Source organism: Scylla paramamosain, chromosome 1 (assembly GCF_035594125.1).
Source record: "Scylla paramamosain isolate STU-SP2022 chromosome 1, ASM3559412v1, whole genome shotgun sequence".
NCBI classification, from domain to species: domain Eukaryota; kingdom Metazoa; phylum Arthropoda; class Malacostraca; order Decapoda; family Portunidae; genus Scylla; species Scylla paramamosain.
Window position 1 is genome coordinate 31,240,193 of NC_087151.1, and position 17,500 is coordinate 31,257,692.

The window sequence follows — 17,500 nt, forward strand, 5'->3', positions numbered from 1 at the left end:
CACACATCCACCCACACACCCACCCACACACTCTCCCACACATCCACCCACACATCCACCCACACGCCTACCCACACGCCCCTACGCCCAGGGAAGTACACACTCACGCTCACAGCTCTCGCCTAATTTGGTTGATTTTGTGATCGTGAGCTTTGGATGTGAGAGAGAGAGAGAGAGAGAGAGAGAGAGAGAGAGAGAGAGAGAGAGAGAGAGACAGAGAGAGAGAGAGAGAGAGAGAGGGAGAGAGCAAACAAAAAGACAATGGGAACAGTGGTATTGGTGGTGGTGGTGGCCAACATATACATGCGGGCCACTTGGGTTCATCGCCAAGGGCATCGCCGCCCTCTTGTGTGCGGTCATGAGGGGAGGGGTGCCTATTGCGAGTCTCCCACCGCCCATTGATGTCAATGTTTTCTGCTGCCCCCTGTCTTATGGTTTGTCCCCCCAGTACAATCTGTAGGTGACCAAACCAGTCTATGACGGAAACAGGCGGAAGGCGATGGGAGGGACTGTGAGAGGGAAGGGGTACACTGGGGATGCCAGATTCAACAGCGGTCCGTCAGCGCCTTGGCCCGGGGCGTCGCGGGCCCGCTGCGCCGCTTCAGTGTCTCCCTGTCTTCGACCCGGACCGGTGGCCCTAGACTCTGCACCGTTGAGCCGCGACCACACTACATACTCTCACCGCTGCGTACAGACGCACACGTACTCTCTTCTGTTTCATTCACTTGTGCATCGTCACACTTTCACGCACTGTAACGTGCATCAGTCCACCATGAGGAGCCCCTTTGTGCGTCGCCGCGCGTCTGCCTGCCAGGGATGCGAGGCACAGCCACAACCCAAGGACAGTGCCGCCGACGTGATGATCACCGTGGTGACAGGAGACCGTCGGGGAGCGGGCACTGACTCTAAGGTGTTTATCATCCTGCACGACGACCAGGGTCGCACCTCATCCACACTGCGCCTCGCCAACCGCATGATCACAAACTGCCGCGGCCAAACCTGCACCTTCAAGCGGTCCAGCGGCCTGCCAGACCTCCGCGCCGTCACAGCCATAGAGCTGTGGCTCGAGAAATTCGGCGTTGGTGCCGCGTGGTTCGTGGATCGTGTGGTGGTTACAGTGGTGGACAACGACAACAAGGCGGTGTTTCCGGTGCTGCGTTGGGTGAAACCAAGCCCACACCACCTCACTCTCACCGTCAACGACTGCCTGCTGCCGCAGGACACGCCTGAGAAACTCCTGGCGCAGCGCATGCATGACATCGGCCACAAAAAGGAGGTGTACAGATACACACAGAACGTGAAAAACGGACCAGTGCAGGTGAGTCCCCTCCCTACTGCGCCACACAGGCGTCCCCCACTTCTCCATACAGGTTTCCCCCACTGCCCACACAAGAGTCCCTCACTGCCCCACACAGGTGTCCCTTCCACTCCCCCACACAGGTGTCCCTCCCACTGCCCCACACAGGTGTCCCTCCCACTGTCCCACACAGGTGTCCCTCCCACTGCCCCACACAGGTGTCCACCATTACCTCAAAAAAGGTGTACAGTGTCCCCCCCATGTCCCATACAGGTGTTGGCGGCAATCCCCGTTTGGCGGCAAACATCAGTCCGCAACACAGCCACTGTAAATAGGTCAGCAGGGACAAAAATCCCCCTTACCCCTCTATCCATTAACCCGAACCAAGGCCTGGCACTGCTTGGATGTACACCCGTGCTAAAACAGGCAGCATCTCCTCGGCACCTCTGGCACTGATCCACACACGGATGTGCCACCCATAACAATGCCACTCATCTGTCATCACTCATTGACACCCAACCGTCACTACCATTACCACCATCACCATCACCACCACCACCACCACCACATCCAAAACTTGGTGTTTCAAGTAGCGACACAGAAATACAGAATGATGCTAATCAAACAACTATCACACACACACACACACACACACACACACACACACAATGTCACGATGCCAAGCGAGACAAGTTGCGTGCTTCAGGGAGTTTCGAACACTTTCCTTATTCACACGAATCTCTTATTTGACACGAATGTCACTGCTACTACTACTACTACTACTACAAATAATGTTAATTCTATGTATTTCGCTAGGGTGACTAAGGCAGTTTTAATACATCAATAAACAATACATTAACAAATACATCAAAAGAAAAGAAATAACTTTCATCAGCTAGACACTTGCTCCCCTTAATCACTATTCACATCGAAGTCAAATCTGGCATACACTCCATACCTGCGTCCTGTGTGTATAGTTAGTATTCTGAAGCGCTCGAATCACTACAATCAGGTATTCTCACCACACTCCCACGTCCTGTGAGCCGTGCTATCAAGAGTGTTTCAACTGTTAATAATGTAGAAAGCTTGTTAATATGTCACTAGAACTGTAAAAGCACACTTAAAAATCCATGCCACTTCAACTAGAGCGTTTTCAGAACTTGGTCATACGTGCGTCCATTCTTTTCCTCCTCCTCCTCCTCCTCTTCCTTCTCCTTCTCCTCCTCCTCCTCCTCCTCCTCCTCCTCCTCCTCCTTCTCTTCCTCCTCCTCCTTCTCTTCCTCCTCCTCCTTCTCCTCCACCTCATCATTGCGAAGGCCACTCACTCCCTCTGTCCCCATTAAAGCAGGGTTGGAAAAAGAAAAAAAAATTAAAGCAACCCAATTTTTTTATTTATTTATTTATTTATATTTATTTATTCATTTATTTTTCTTTTTTTTTTGGGGGGAGGGTGTTTATTGGGTCCCCGTGTTTGAGTGTGACAAGTCTGACCAATCTATGAAAATACCAGTAGGACTTGTCACACACTCAGATAAACGCTAGATATTGTTGTCTATTTTCTTTCTTGTAAGTTTAAGCAGCCGTGCAGTGTGCCCGAGTGCGTTCAAGCTTTAAAAATCTAGATTTAAGAAAGAAATAGGAAGAAATTGGTTCTTAAACAGAGAGGCAGATGAACGGAACGGACTCAGTGATCAGGTTGTTAGTGCTCGGTCAATAGGGAGCTTTAAGAGAAGATTAGACAGATTTATGGATATGGATGATAGGAGGAAATAGGAAGGTATGTTTCCTACAGGGCCTGCCACCTGAAGGCCTGGTGGCTTCTTGCACCTTCCCTTATTTCTTATGTTCTCTCTCTCTCTCTCTCTCTCTCTCTCTCTCTCTCTCTCTCTCTCTCTCTCTCTCTCTCTCTCTCTCTCTCTCTCTCTCTCTCTCTCTCTCTCTCTCTCTCTCACTGTATGTATGTATGTATGTATGTATGTAAGTATGTATGTACGTATAAGTGAAGGAAGTATGAGAAGCACGGGGGATGGAGAGAGGGACGGGAATGGGGATGTGGAGGGAGAGGGGAAGAAGGCAGGCCCAAGATTGAAGTCAAAGGCAGCTCTAGCAGATGACAGCTACCATGAGAAAAAAGATGACAGGTGTTGCTTTTGTTAGAAATATAAGTAGGAAAGGTGTTTCATCAAGTAGGAAGCCGTCTGTACACATATAGACCTTATTTTTCAATATGTTAAACAAAATTTTTATATTGAAATATTTTCTAAAACCCACAAAATAACATTTAGGTTGAGTTTTTGGGTGTTTTTTTTTTTTTTGAGCGGGTGGGTTTTTAATGCCAACCCTACATTAAAGAAACGCGTCCCTCATATTCTAGTCCTGGTTAAAGTTCCGTTTAAATGCTCCTTAAGTTAAGTAGCGACGAGGGCCTTAAGAGAGACAGAGAGAGAGAGAGAGAGAGAGAGAGAGAGAGAGAGAGAGAGAGAGAGAGAGAGAGAGAGAGAGAGAACACCACTTTCATACGCGACGGTCATTTCTTTCCTTGCTCTGAATTTTGTTAACTGAGTTCACTGACCTGCCTGGAACCGTCATATCTTTCCTACTCCCTTGACCTGTCGTCCTTAACCTGCCCGGGGCCGTCCTTAACCTGCTGTCCTGCCACTCTTAACCCTTCAGTCCCGTGGGTGTCTTGTGCTCTTATTTCAAGCTTAGGTAAGGTTAGGTGTGAGACAACAGCTGGGTCAGAAGGCGCCGTGAAAAGGAAGGAGTGGGTTTGATTTGAAAAGAAGTGTACACTGAGGCAGGGAGGTTTATTTGTGTGTGTGTGTGTGTGTGTGTGTGTGTGTGTGTGTGTGTGTGTGTGTTTCGACGGAAATTGGTAGAGGGGTCTCTCTCTCTCTCTCTCTCTCTCTCTCTCTCTCTCTCTCTCTCTCTCTCTCTCTCTCTCTCTCTCTCTCTCTCTCTCTCTCTCTCTCTCTCCTTATATATGAAAATTGCTATTTCCTAAACCAAGCACTGTGTTCATATCTGCGTAACATCTCTCCTACAAACGATGAGCAAATAAAAAGAAAGTCTATGGGAAATATAAACAAGAGAGAAAGGAATTATTACCAGGACATCCCCACCCTTACTACTACTACTACTACTACTACTACTACTACCCCATTTTACCTCCCCTTTACTAAAGTTACGTCTTCGATGAGCACACCGTCTTGCTTCACAGCTCAACAGATGAATTCCTGACACCTTACCCTGCCTCAGACTCCCTCTTAGCCACACCCTCACACCTTCCTGCACCGCATCTAAAACCCCCATGTAACTATGAAATGACGGTATGACACGTAAAGTAATCTAGATAATGAAGTTAAAGACGGTAAGACGCGTAAAGTAATATGTAATTCCCTTCTATAGTTGATGTTTTTCGAAGTGTATGGTAAAGTTACAACAGAGCATTATTATCTCTCCTCAAGGCCACAGGGTTAATACGCTGGGTGAGTTTTTAAGAACGCCGCCAGCCCGTTCAGCGAAGAATGAATTGGATGTCGTAAGAGTGAAAGGCACAGCGTCATTATTTCTCGTAACGTGCCAGGCTGGAGAGAGAGAGAGAGAGAGAGAGAGAGAGAGAGAGAGAGAGAGAGAGAGAGAGAGAGAGAGAGAGAGAGAGAGAGAGAGAGAGAGAGAGAGAGAGAACGTTCAATTTCCGCGTGTGTGTGTGTTTGACGTATGTAACTCACACACAACTTGCTGTTTCCTAAGAAGTCCTTCACTCCTTCAACATACACACACACACACACAAACACACACCGGAAAGTCAACGCTGCTATAAGGATATCTGGAAATCCCGCCAGGTGCTGCCCTCACAGCCTCACTACGGGATGCTGTCACCTTGACGCACCTGTTACCTGTCTGTTGCTACGTGATGTGTGTCGTTCCCCCCACAGCCCAAGGTGTGGGAGATGACCTCTATACATCTTACTGAGACACACTATGGCGCATTACCTCAAGCCTCTTGTGTGACGCTGAAGGCCCGTATTCCGAAAAGCTTTGCTCCCTCACCACGGCTATTTACCAAGGCCACAAAGATGGTTAATTGGATCATCAAGAGTGTTTCTCCTGTTGATAATGTAGAAATCTTGTTAATCTGTCATTAGAACCATAAAAAATATCCTTGAAAACCCGTGGCACTTCAACAAGAGTCCTTCGAACGTAGCGGAGGTGCGGCGCAATGTTTCTCAGTATGGTCCTAAGACACTCGGTCACATTTTTTTTTTTTTTTTTTTTGCGTTTTGTATCGTACGTATATTGATGTATGATGCTTTGAAGGAGTATGCGTAGGGCTCTTTTTATGGTTATCGTTTGTGCAATTATTGTGTTAATGGTATGCCTTTTTTTTTATATACCACTGCGCACTTCAAGAAATATATTTGCATGGCCACACATAAAAAAGAGATTAGAAGGAGCTTTTCTTGGCTATCTTTTATTGCTATCGAAGCTTATATTCAGGATTATTTTACAGTTAGTGTGCGAATCTTATCCTTTATACTGCTATCATTGTTGCCTGTTGAAACTCAGAGCACTGGAAGGAAAATATTTGCATGAACACACAGGAAAAAACTAATTAGGAGGTTTATTTTTGTCATGTCTAGGCTACAGAAGTACTTGAAAGTTTGCTTGTCAAGTCACGCTCTTTGTAGTGAGGGAAACACTTCTCTCACCTTATGCTTGTTACTGTGGAAGCAATAACCCGTACCATGAAACACTACCTTCTTGTCACGACTATTTTGAAAGGCCACAGAGATGATAAGTAGGGTTTCCAAGGTTATTTTTCCCAATTAATGATGCAGACATGACGGCTCCAGGCAGGTCAGTGATCTCAGTGAATTTATAACAAGGAAAGAAACGTCATTTTCTGAAGAGCGGCGCGTATGAAAGTTATGTTCTCTCTCTCTCTCTCTCTCTCTCTCTCTCTCTCTCTCTCTCTCTCTCTCTCTCTCTCTCTCTCTCTCATCCACTTGCCTACAATTCTTTTTGTCACGCTCAATTTCAAGCAAGAGAGAGAGAGAGAGAGAGAGAGAGAGAGAGAGAGAGAGAGAGAGAGAGAGAGAGAGAGAGAGAGAGAGAGAGAGAGAGAGAGAGAGAGTGGGGGGGACAGGAACGCGGTCTCATGCTAACAGATGACGTAACTGAATAACGGGAAGAGGAGGAGGAGGAGGAGGAGGAGGAGGAGGAGGAGGAGGAGGAGGAGGAGGAGGAGGAGGAGGAGGAGGAGGAGAGACTGAAACAACCGCGGCGCTAAAGATAAACACACAAAAAAGGAAATAAACACGCAAAAAAAAAAAAATGGGGAAGGGAGATGCGTGGATCACATTTCTTCTTCTTCTTCTTCTTCTTCTTCTTCTTCTTCTTCTTCTTCTTCTTCTTCTTCTTCTCCTCCTCCTCCTCCTCCTCCTCCTCCTCCTCCTCCTCTTCCTCGTGTTTCTTCTCCGCGCCGAAACAATTTACTTCGGTATTTTTTATTTATATATTCATTCAGAGAGAGAGAGAGAGAGAGAGAGAGAGAGAGAGAGAGGGCGGAATAAGTAAAAAGATAAAATAAAGATAACACACACACACACACACACACACACACACAGTAAACAACCAAATGACAATCCTACAACGTCTTCTAAACAAAGGAATTCCTTTTCTTTTCTTTTTTTTTCTCAAGACACACTTCCTGTGACAACCCCCCCCCCTCTCTCTCTCTCTCTCTCTCTCTCTCTCTCTCTCTCTCTCTCTCTCTCTCTCTCTCTCTCTCTCTCTCTCTCTCTCTCTCTCTCTCTCTCTCTCTCTCTCTGTCTCTTTCTCTCTCACGTAGGTCAACAGCATTGTTTCTCTTACATCCACTTAGCTCCTCCTCCTCCTCCTCCTCCTCCTCCTCCTCCTCCTCCTCCTCCTTCTCCTCCTCCTACTTCTCCTCTTCCTCTTCCTGCTCCTTCTTCCTGCTCCACGCTCATGACAGGCTCCTGAGGCAGTCGCTGGAGTTTTCAATAGATTTTCATGACTTGGGCTGTGGTATAGCAAGCATTCTTCACTGCCGATGGACAAAATAACCACGAGAACTTGACTTACGATCCCTGTGGCCTCAGGAAATAGTGATGAGAGACCCAAACGTTTAAGAATAAAAACTTTCTTGAATTTAGTATTGATTTTAAGTGTCAGGGAGGCCGGCGTGGAACCAAGAAAAAAATAAAAGAAATAAATAAGAAAATAAGTAAATAGACAATATATAAGTCTGTTCACAATGCTATTCCCGAAAAGAAACAGGAGAAGAATGATCACTTTAAAGTTATCTCCTCGTTCTCCTCCTCCTTTTACTACTGCTACTGCTACTACTACTACTACTACTACTACTACTACTACTACTACTACTACTACTACTACTACTATTACTACTACTACTACTTTACAATCTCAAATACCAAGACCCTGACCCAATGTGTGTGTGTGTGTGTGTGTGTGTGTGTGTGTGTGTGATTTCCCTACTGAGTCACGTGACTATTTTTCGTCGTAAAGAAATAATGATGAAGATGAAAAGAGGGAGAGGAAGAGAAGGGGGAGCGGGAGAAGGTGTCTGTTATAGTTTGAGGGGTCTTCCCCATTACTGCGTCACATGAAGATGGCGGGAAAGACATGTGGATTGCTTTCCTATTGTGTGTGTGTGTGTGTGTGTGTGTGTGTGTGTGTGTGTGTGTGTGTGTGTGTGTGTGTGTGCTTGAGCTAGGAAGCGGATGTTTGTCATTTAATCTGTTCAAGTTTAAGTCCAAGTTCATGTTTAAAAATTCATTGCCACACAAATTCAAAAGAATAAATCAATATTACTGGCTTTTTTTACAAGACAGTCACAGTCAATCATTCCGTCAGTCAGTCAGTCGCCCACTCGTCCTGTGCTTTGTATTACTGACGTTTCATAGGATGGTACAATTAGTCAATCAGTCAGCCAGCCAGCAAGTTATTCAGTCAGTCAGTCGTTCCCTCGTCCTCTATTTTACATTACCGTAACGACTGAGCATGCGAGAACAACAGGGCCCGTATTTTGAAGCGCTTTGGTCTCTCACCATGACTATTTTGAAAGGCCTGAGAAACGATTACCCAGATCCTCAACAGTTTTCATCCAGTAGATAATGTAAAATCTTGTTAATCTGTCACTAAAACCGTAAAAACATCCTTAAAAACCCGTGTAATTTCAACTACAGAAGAGCAGTTTGATATGGTGGAGGTGCAGCGTAGGAGTGTTTCAGAATATAGTCCCAGAAAAGGTGGAACAATTTAGGGAGGCTTCAAGACACTTATCCTTTAATTTTTGACGACTGCTTTTGACTGTTTGAGGACCGGCACCTCAGTGGGCCTTTTTTTTTTTTTTTAGCTTTGTTCCCCTTGGCCAGTGCCCCTCCTACATAAAAAAAAAAAAAAAAAAAAGGGAAAAGGAATCTTGTAGTCCCAGTGGTAATGGCCGTCGCTCTCTCAGTACAATCGTCTGGGTGTTGGTGAGGTGAAGTAAAAGTGTTACATCAATAGGAAATGTTATATAATAGCATCCTGTGTCCGTGTTTCACTTTGCTTATCTTTCCACCACGTTTTATTAAGCCTAAAGAAACTTGGGAACGTAAAAGTAAGACAGAGACGAATAGAAAGGGTGAAAAAAAAAACAGAATAAGAATAGAGAGATCAGGAAAGGAATGTTTACGCAAATAAACCGATAATTTAAGAATGGTGGGAGGGAGAGACAGTAAAGAATGAAGTGTTGAAGAATTACAAAGAAAAAACAAAAGATGAAGGGGGCAGGGCATGAAAGGTACGCAAAATGGTGAACAGAAATAAAATAAAATCATAAGACTACGAGAGAGAGAGAGAGAGAGAGAGAGAGAGAGAGAGAGAGAGAGAGAGAGAGAGAGAGAGAGAGTTATACAATCTCCGTGACGCACCACTCAGACCCACAGCTCTATAGTGGTGATAGTGTAGATGTGAGAGAGGAGGAGGAGGAGGAGGAGGAGGAGGAGGCGGGTTCTTAAGCTTCACTGCTATATCTGCCTGCCTTGGCCTTCACCCAGCAAGGGGGAGAAGGAAGAGGTGATGGTGGAGAAACGGTTGGGGGAGGGAGGAGTATGACAAAGAGGGAAAGAAAACGGACACCACTCCGCCATAGAAAACTAGATGATTAAGGGATGACCATTACTTTTTTTCATATAGTTGCATTTCCGACGTGCCAGAAATAAACCAAGTCTCCAACTGCGTCGAGGAAAGATGCTATAGTGAAATATGCTGCATAATAATAATGAAGGTCAAAGGGCGCCGCTCCTCTGCCCATAGCGAAACCCTAATTAAAAATAAAGTTTTAGCCTATCAGAGTTTTATCCTAGGCAGAGAATGAGATGGAAGGCTGGAACTGCGGTAGAATTGCAAAGAATGGGAGTCAAAGAGGAAGATGCAGACAGAAACAACTGGAAAACACTTGTACAAGGCGCCAATCTCTGACTCTAGGGAAAAGGCATTACTCAAACTGCATCACCATAAATTAAATAAATAAATAAATAAATGTAGACTAATAAATAAACAAATGTAGATTCCCAAAGGTGACTGAGTGATCCACAACGAGATTTTAAACGAAGACACCAATTCTTAAAACATTTCTTTCATTGGGAACATTTTCAGCAGCATCAGAAAAGATTACTGGGGCTCTCGTGGGTGTGTTTTTTTCTTTTTTTTTCTCTCTCTCTCTCTGTTGGTGATACAGAATCCTAGTTAAATTACCACTTGAAACAAAAAAAAGAAAAAAAAACTTGGAAATTCCACTAACTTTCGCTGGAGATAAGGCACGGATACGTTTAAATGTACCAAAGACCATGTGCAGCCATCAGTATTTCATTTTCATTTGCCACAGTGACCCACATGCTGACACACACACACACACACACACACATGATCATTTGTGGACGATCCAATGATAACATAAGTAGAGTCATGATCAAAATACGATTAGCATATAGCATTCAGTGTATTTTCTTCTTCTTCTTCTTCTTCATCTTCTCATCTCCGAATTTAATCCTCCGCTGAAGGACATGGCTGGAAGTCAATAAACGTACACCATGCCCTCTATCACACAGCATCCCCTCCTTCAGTGTATGTTTCTTCCTCTCTGTCTTTAGTTCTCTGCCGATTTGCTTAGAATTTATCAACTGTCGAGTTTTGCAAGGAGACAGTCAGCTGATCAGAGGGCTTAAAAATGTGGGGAGAGAGAGAGAGAGAGAGAGAGAGAGAGAGAGAGAGAGAGAGAGAGAGAGAGAGAGAGAGAGAGAGAGAGAGAGAGAGAGAGAGAGAGAGAGAGAGAGAGAGAGAGAGAGAGAATACACTATATAAATTACCTTACTTCTGACCACGACCACGAAAACACAATCAGTAAAGAAAGAGGTTTATAACGAGGCATCTTTTCTACGTAGACTTTCTTGGACAGCTCGTTCTTATACAATGTGTGAGTTACCAGACTGGACTTCATTTTCTTTTTAATTCACATTTTGGGGAGCAGCGACTAGCCAGGCTATCATCTGTTCTTGGTCCTAGGGTAAGCTTCCTCAGTACATAAATAAATAGACAGAAAAAGTGAAGAGTTTGTATTTGCTAGAGTAATGCAACATACAGAAAAATCAGTCGTTTCCTACATTCACGTAACAAAAGACACCACAACTAATAAGAATAATAATAATAAATAATAATAATAATAATAATAATAATAATAATAATAATAATAATAATAATAATAAAGTCGTTTCCTGCATTCACGTAACAAAAGTCAACAGTCCTAACAACAACTAAGAAAAATAATAATAATAATAATAATAATAATAATAATAATAATAATAATAATAGACTGTTTATAAATTTAGAAGAATAAGAAAAATTCACCAAGTTCAACACTGCGATATAGTCTTAAAAAATGCCATTGTCTTCTCTCGACTACTTTTACATAGCAGGTCATGGTAAAAGTTCTCTCAAGTGCGTTTTTGTTACCTTACTGAGAGTTTAACAAGGATTCTGCACTATCAACGAGGACACCAGTGGGAACCCGACAAATCACCTCGCTGGCTTTTGAAAAACAACCGTGAAGGAAAGAAAATTCAAGGCCTTTAAGAACACGAACCAGAGAACACAAGCATCATTTGCACCACTCTAGCCAATGTGCGGCACGTCAGGTTCGCCACGAGGAGCGGAATGTTTGCGTTAGCCTTCCAACTTTCTTCAAGACAACTTAGTATTTGCATCTCATCTCTCTCTCTCTCTCTCTCTCTCTCTCTCTCTCTCTCTCTCTCTCTCTCTCTCTCTCTCTCTCTCTCTCTCTCTCTCTCAGTACCAGGATCTCCGTTCAATTTCATTCTGGACCCCATTACCAGACTGCATTACGCTCGAGATGCTATTCGTCAAATTGAAAGCATTAAGAATCATCTCTCATTATTCCTTCACTACTTGTATAACCTGAACTTACTCCTTTTCTGTTAATATGAGTAATGAATGACTTATATAAAGCCTGGAAAGTGCTTAGTGCTGAAAGAGTCGAGGTTTTGGTTACTCAAGATATGGTGCTGACCTGGAGGGAAATCCGACACTTTTGAGGACTTAATAATATAGAGCATAAGAAAATAAGGGACGCTGCAAGAAGCCACCAGGCCTACACTTGGTTGTTCCTGTGCTCTAAAGATTCGTATAAGGAAAAGTATCAGATAACTCCAACAAGGAACATAAGAAAATAAGGGACGCTGCAAGAAACCACCAGGCCTACACTTGGTTGTCCCTGTGCTCTTGAGATTCGTAAAAGGAAAAGCACCAAACTCCACAAAGCAGGAGTCTTTTTACGAGACTATAGTGGGTTTGTTACATGATGTTCTCCCGAAAGTTTCAGTAAACCTGCCAAGGATTTCCCAGGCCAACACACTGCAGGCATTTTTGCTCCATTTCTTTCCCTTATTTAAGCAAAAACTGGGATGGCTTCATGAATAGTTATCACGGTGATTGTATTCCTAACGTAATAAGATCGGGGAAGGTACAAGGAAGCCATCAGACCTACACGTGGCAGTAGCTGTATAAAACATGCCTACCTGTTGCCACCTGTCATTCCCATCCTTAGTATATCTAATCTTTTAAAGCTCGCTATTCACTCGGCAGTAACTTTTGGGGTGCGTCACTGTGTGGGACGTAATACCGCCGCGTCACTCACGTGTCCCGGTCGTGCCTGGATCGGGTTCAGGCCGAGCACGTTTGAGCAGCAGTCACGGCGAACTTAACCCTTCCACAGTTCCACAATATTTTCCATGACCATCTATTACTTTTAGTCACTTTTGTATTAGTTGCCTAAGTAGTTCTGTAGCTTAAAATACATAGCAACTTATACTTTCATGAGCACAGACCTCACCAGATATTTGTTTAAGGGCCTGGCGCGTAGAGGCCGACCACAAGACCACAAAACCAGGTATTCCCCGGACATTATGCCACGAGGAACATGGTGTTGTCAACGCCTCAATGGGGACGACCGTGGAGGACATTCCGGCCACTAACATTAGCACCAGCACGCCATCACTTGCCCTTATTCGTGTGTGTGTGTGTGAGCGCACGCGCACACACACACACACACACACACACACACACACACACACACACACACACACACACACATACAGATCGTTCTTTAAGTAACAGGTTCCCAGATGCCTGCACACTGAGGAGCATTTCAAAGAAGCTTTCAGAAGTAGGCACCTGATCCCCACCACAGTGCGATCTACGCCAAGCACCTCAAGTGGTGACGCCATACGTTAACTCACATTTCCAATATGAAGTTGCCTGCTAGCACGTCTTGTTTGCCATTAATTAACACTCAAGCACACCACTCGAGTATCACACTACAAGGATAAAAGCATCAGGAAAATATCCGCTCCTCGCTACTCCGTTGTGACTAACTTTCTCTCCCATCCACACCTCCTTCCAGCCACTGCACTGCTTGTCACTACCTCCTGTAACTCGTCCTTCCCCAGTAGTAAGCATCACGTCTACCCCACAACGAACACTGCCCAGTACGTGTCTGCAATGCCATCACCACCACCACTACCTCTCACTTCATACATTCCGTAGATTGCGAAGGAGATAAAACATAAGTAATAATAAGAAAAAAACACGATCTCCATACCATCATTAATTAGAAACATGTTATATATTTCCTGTGAGGGATGATCTGAGTACAAAAAGATTATATTGGGAGTGACTGAACGGTGGACAATGAGTAACACTGACATTGAGACGCTTACAACAGAAGTGATAAGATATCAGAGAGAATGCCACCTCCTTTCAGCATTGATAACAGATAGACGGAGAGAGACGGGAAGGAGGAATGAGGGAAGGGGAGAGGCTGTGGGAGGGAGGGGAAGGATGGCGAAAGAAATGGGGGAAAGTATACTGTGTGCTTGTTTTAAATAATAACAGATAGACGATAATACAACGAGAGAGAGAGAGAGAGAGAGAGAGAGAGAGAGAGAGAGAGAGAGAGAGAGAGAGAGAGAGAGAGAGTGTGTGTGGACTAACGACAGGCCTTTTATAATTCTGAACACGTAAAGCCTCCGACACACACACACACACACACACACACACACACACACACACACGTACATACGTTTCAGAATCAAAACAAATACTTTATCATTTCCCAGAACGACCCTCCCATATATGCATCAGACTACCCCGGCTGGAGAAACCCCGCACACCCGCCACTCCATCTCGGAAAAAAAAAAAACCTTCCTTGTACAACGTAGAAGGAAAAAAAAAACGCAGGTACCGAGAACTCACAAGGGGAAAATTCCAAGTGACTAGCATGCATAATATAAAGGCTGGCGATGAGGGATGAGCTATGAAGGCTGAAGAGGAGGATAAGAAACCAAGAGTGTGTTTGTATGAGAGATAAAACAAAAAAAAGTTAAATAAATAAATGCAAACAAGGAAAATTTTAAATGAGATCAACCAATTGAAGGATGCTTAATTAAAGTTAAGGATGGACAAATAAAGCTCAAGCAATTGAAGCATGGGCACCTGAAGCATGGGAAAGTGAAGGATGAGCAAATGAAGCATGAACAAATGAAGCATATGCAAATGAAGGATAATGACATAGGGCAGTGATTCTCAGTGTGTATCGCGCCATTATCTCCTTGGTATACCGCGAAAATTTGGGTGGGATTTTGATTTGTGTACATAATATAATGAAACTATTGTAAATTGTAATTTATATTTATCAAAGGTGACTAATTATATATATATATATATATATATATATATATATATATATATATATATATATATATATATATATATATATATATATATATATATATATATATATATATATATACGAGTATATATATAAGGGCAGGTGTGCCGCAAAAATATTAGTTGTTTCTTAGTGTGCCGTCATACTAAATAATTTGAAAACCACTGACACAGGCAAATGAAGCATGGACAGTTCAGCATGGGTGGTTAATGAAACATGGATCATATAACCTCGTTGTTGCGTCGCCAGAATCTAAGCAATCAGTCAACCGTTATGAAAAGAGACTGAACGCAAATCAAAGCCATTTTCCTACTGGTGTATGTACGAAGATGGTGGATAGCCTGTGTTTTCGTTCTCTTTCACATTTCTACTATATGGGTCGTCACCGTGGCTGTCATCGTGTGTATTAGTGAAGAAAGAGAGCAGCTCTTGAACTAGACAAAGTAAATGAAGATAAAAAAAAGATGACGCCCTTTACTTTTCAGAAGTTATATAATTTATTTGGATTAATCTCTCTCTCTTCCGTTTCTTCCTCATCCTCTTCGTGTTGAACTAGACGAAGAAAATGAAGAAGAAAAGACGACATCTTTTAGTTTTATTGATAAATTATAAGATTTATTTGAATTTATCTTTTATCATCGTCTCCCTTTTCTTTCTAATCCAGTTCCTTCTCATCCTCTTCCTGCTGAACTAGACAAAGAGAATGAAGAAGAAAAGATGACACCAGTTGTTTTCTTAAAGAAGTTATGAGATATATTTGAATTCATACCTCGTCCCCTGTAACTACCAAATTCCGCCTCGTTACACAGGGTGCCAATGCTCTGCCTGGGCTGGCGAGCAGTGGCAGCACAGTGCTAATTAGTTTGGCCTCGAAGCTTCCTTGTTGTATTTATTCTAACTTATCCCATTGACGATAATAACAACTAACCAACAACAACAACAACTACTACTACTACTACTACTACTGCTGCTGCTGCTACTACCACCACCGCCACTATAACCAGCACAAAATATCCACACCCTTCACTGCAACACACAAGCAACAAATACCTTATATGTTTGTTCTCAAGTATCCTGCTCTCTTCTTTTCCTCCTTCCATCCTCCATCCCTAACCCGCCCACACTCCCTCCGAGAACTCCTTCCCACGTTCATATGAAGAAGTCACGCATTCAACGCACTTTTTTTATAGTATTGCCATGGCCCTCTGGTTTCTCTCTCTCTCTCTCTCTCTCTCTCTCTCTCTCTCTCTCTCTCTCTCTCTCTCTCTCTCTCTCTCTCTCTCTCTCTCTCTCTCTCTCTCTTTGGAATGTAGGAAAGGAAGGAAAGGGTGTGGACAATTTTGAGAGAGAGAGAGAGAGAGAGAGAGAGAGAGAGAGAGAGAGAGAGAGAGAGAGAGAGAGAGAGAGAGAGATCCAGGAATCAGAACTCGTGACTTTAACACCGTTCATGTTTTGCACGTATATTTGGTTATGACAGTATTTCTTTGTAGTCTCTCTTGTTTTATTTTAATGTGCTTTATCTGTTTAGTTCGTTAGGTGAGTTAGGTTAGGTTGCTTTATTATTTGGGTAGTTTGTTTTCACTACGCAAGAAGCGCTCCGGCCAAGGGTAACAAAACTGAGTAAAGGAAAAAGAAGAAGGCCACTAAAGGCGCCATTCCATGAAGAAAAACGCCTAAAAGCAAGTCCAATATTTAAGGGGTTAGTTAGTTAGTCAGTCAGTCATTTAGTTGGATGTATTTTGCATAAGTGTGTAATGGGATGGTGTGTGTGTGTGTGTGTGTGTGTGTGTGTGTGTGTGTGTGTGTGTGCTGTTTCTAGTGTAAGTCTACCAAATGAGTGATCGGTTGACTGACTGAATGACTGAGTTCTGGCGCCGCATCGGAATCATAATTAGGGTGCATCACAGCAGAATCATTCCCGTTCCAGAGAAATATTAGAGGATAAATTAAATCGTTTCCGAACCTGAAGAGAAAAAGAAAAAACTACGTCATACAGAAATTTGCCATTGAAGAGTGAAGCAGGATTTACCTTACGGATATCAGAAAGAAGTTAAGTAGACCCGAGTACAGATTATGAAGGGTAAGGCAACACAGTGATAACCTTAAGTAAACAACGATTTTAGGAGAAAGAACATCATTTGGTCACCTTAAGAGTATACAGTCCACGACGAAGCAAAGCAAACGAAGCCAAAACAACGATGAAGCTAACGAAACGCAAAAGACAAAACACACACACACACACACACACACACACACACACAAAGAATGACAAAACAAACGAAACGAAACAACGACAAAGCAAACAAAATCAAACAACTGTAAGGCAAAAAAAAAACGACAAAGCAAATGAAACCAAACAACGACAAAGCGAAAAAAAAAAGAGAAAAACAAAAAGAAAAAAAACACGAAGAATGACAAAACAAGCGAAACACAACAACGACAAAAGCAGACGAAACCAAAGCACAAATCGTTTCCACATCCTCACGTAAAGCACGTCACGCCTTAATTCTTGCCACAAAAGATTCATCATCAAGCAGTAGGAAAAGAACTAGTTAATCGGTACCACTCAAGTTAAAAAGGAGATCCATTTCCTCTGAGGCACGAAAGACATCCTGACCATCTCTCTCTCTCTCTCTCTCTCTCTCTCTCTCTCTCTCTCTCTCTCTCTCTCTCTCTCTCTCTCTCTCTCTCTCTCTCTCTCTCTCTCTCTCATGAATCATTAGTAACTTCTATTACTCCACGTTTTACGAAATCAAACCCATTTCTTAACATATCCTTAACCAACCACTATAATTTCACAAGACAAATGAACAGCTGATGGCGAAACCCTTGATATCTTGACGAACAGGAGCATCAGTGACCTCCGTGGT

General features: G+C 43.3%; 1 protein-coding gene across 3 annotated transcripts in view; it reads left to right on the top strand.

Annotated features, from left to right (window-relative positions):
- The window catches only part of LOC135103627 (allene oxide synthase-lipoxygenase protein-like), a 73,552-nt gene that overhangs the window by 31,629 nt on the left and 24,423 nt on the right, over positions 1 to 17,500 (top strand). Inside the window, exon 1 of one of the 3 annotated variants that reach the window (XM_064010158.1) lies at positions 485 to 1,318. The exons of the other annotated variants lie outside the window; for them this stretch is intronic. Coding sequence (XP_063866228.1) covers positions 500 to 1,318 — 819 coding nt within the window. The 5' untranslated portion in view covers positions 485 to 499. Of the gene's footprint in view, positions 1 to 484; positions 1,319 to 17,500 lie in introns of those variants that run through there. 3 annotated transcript variants of the gene reach the window in all.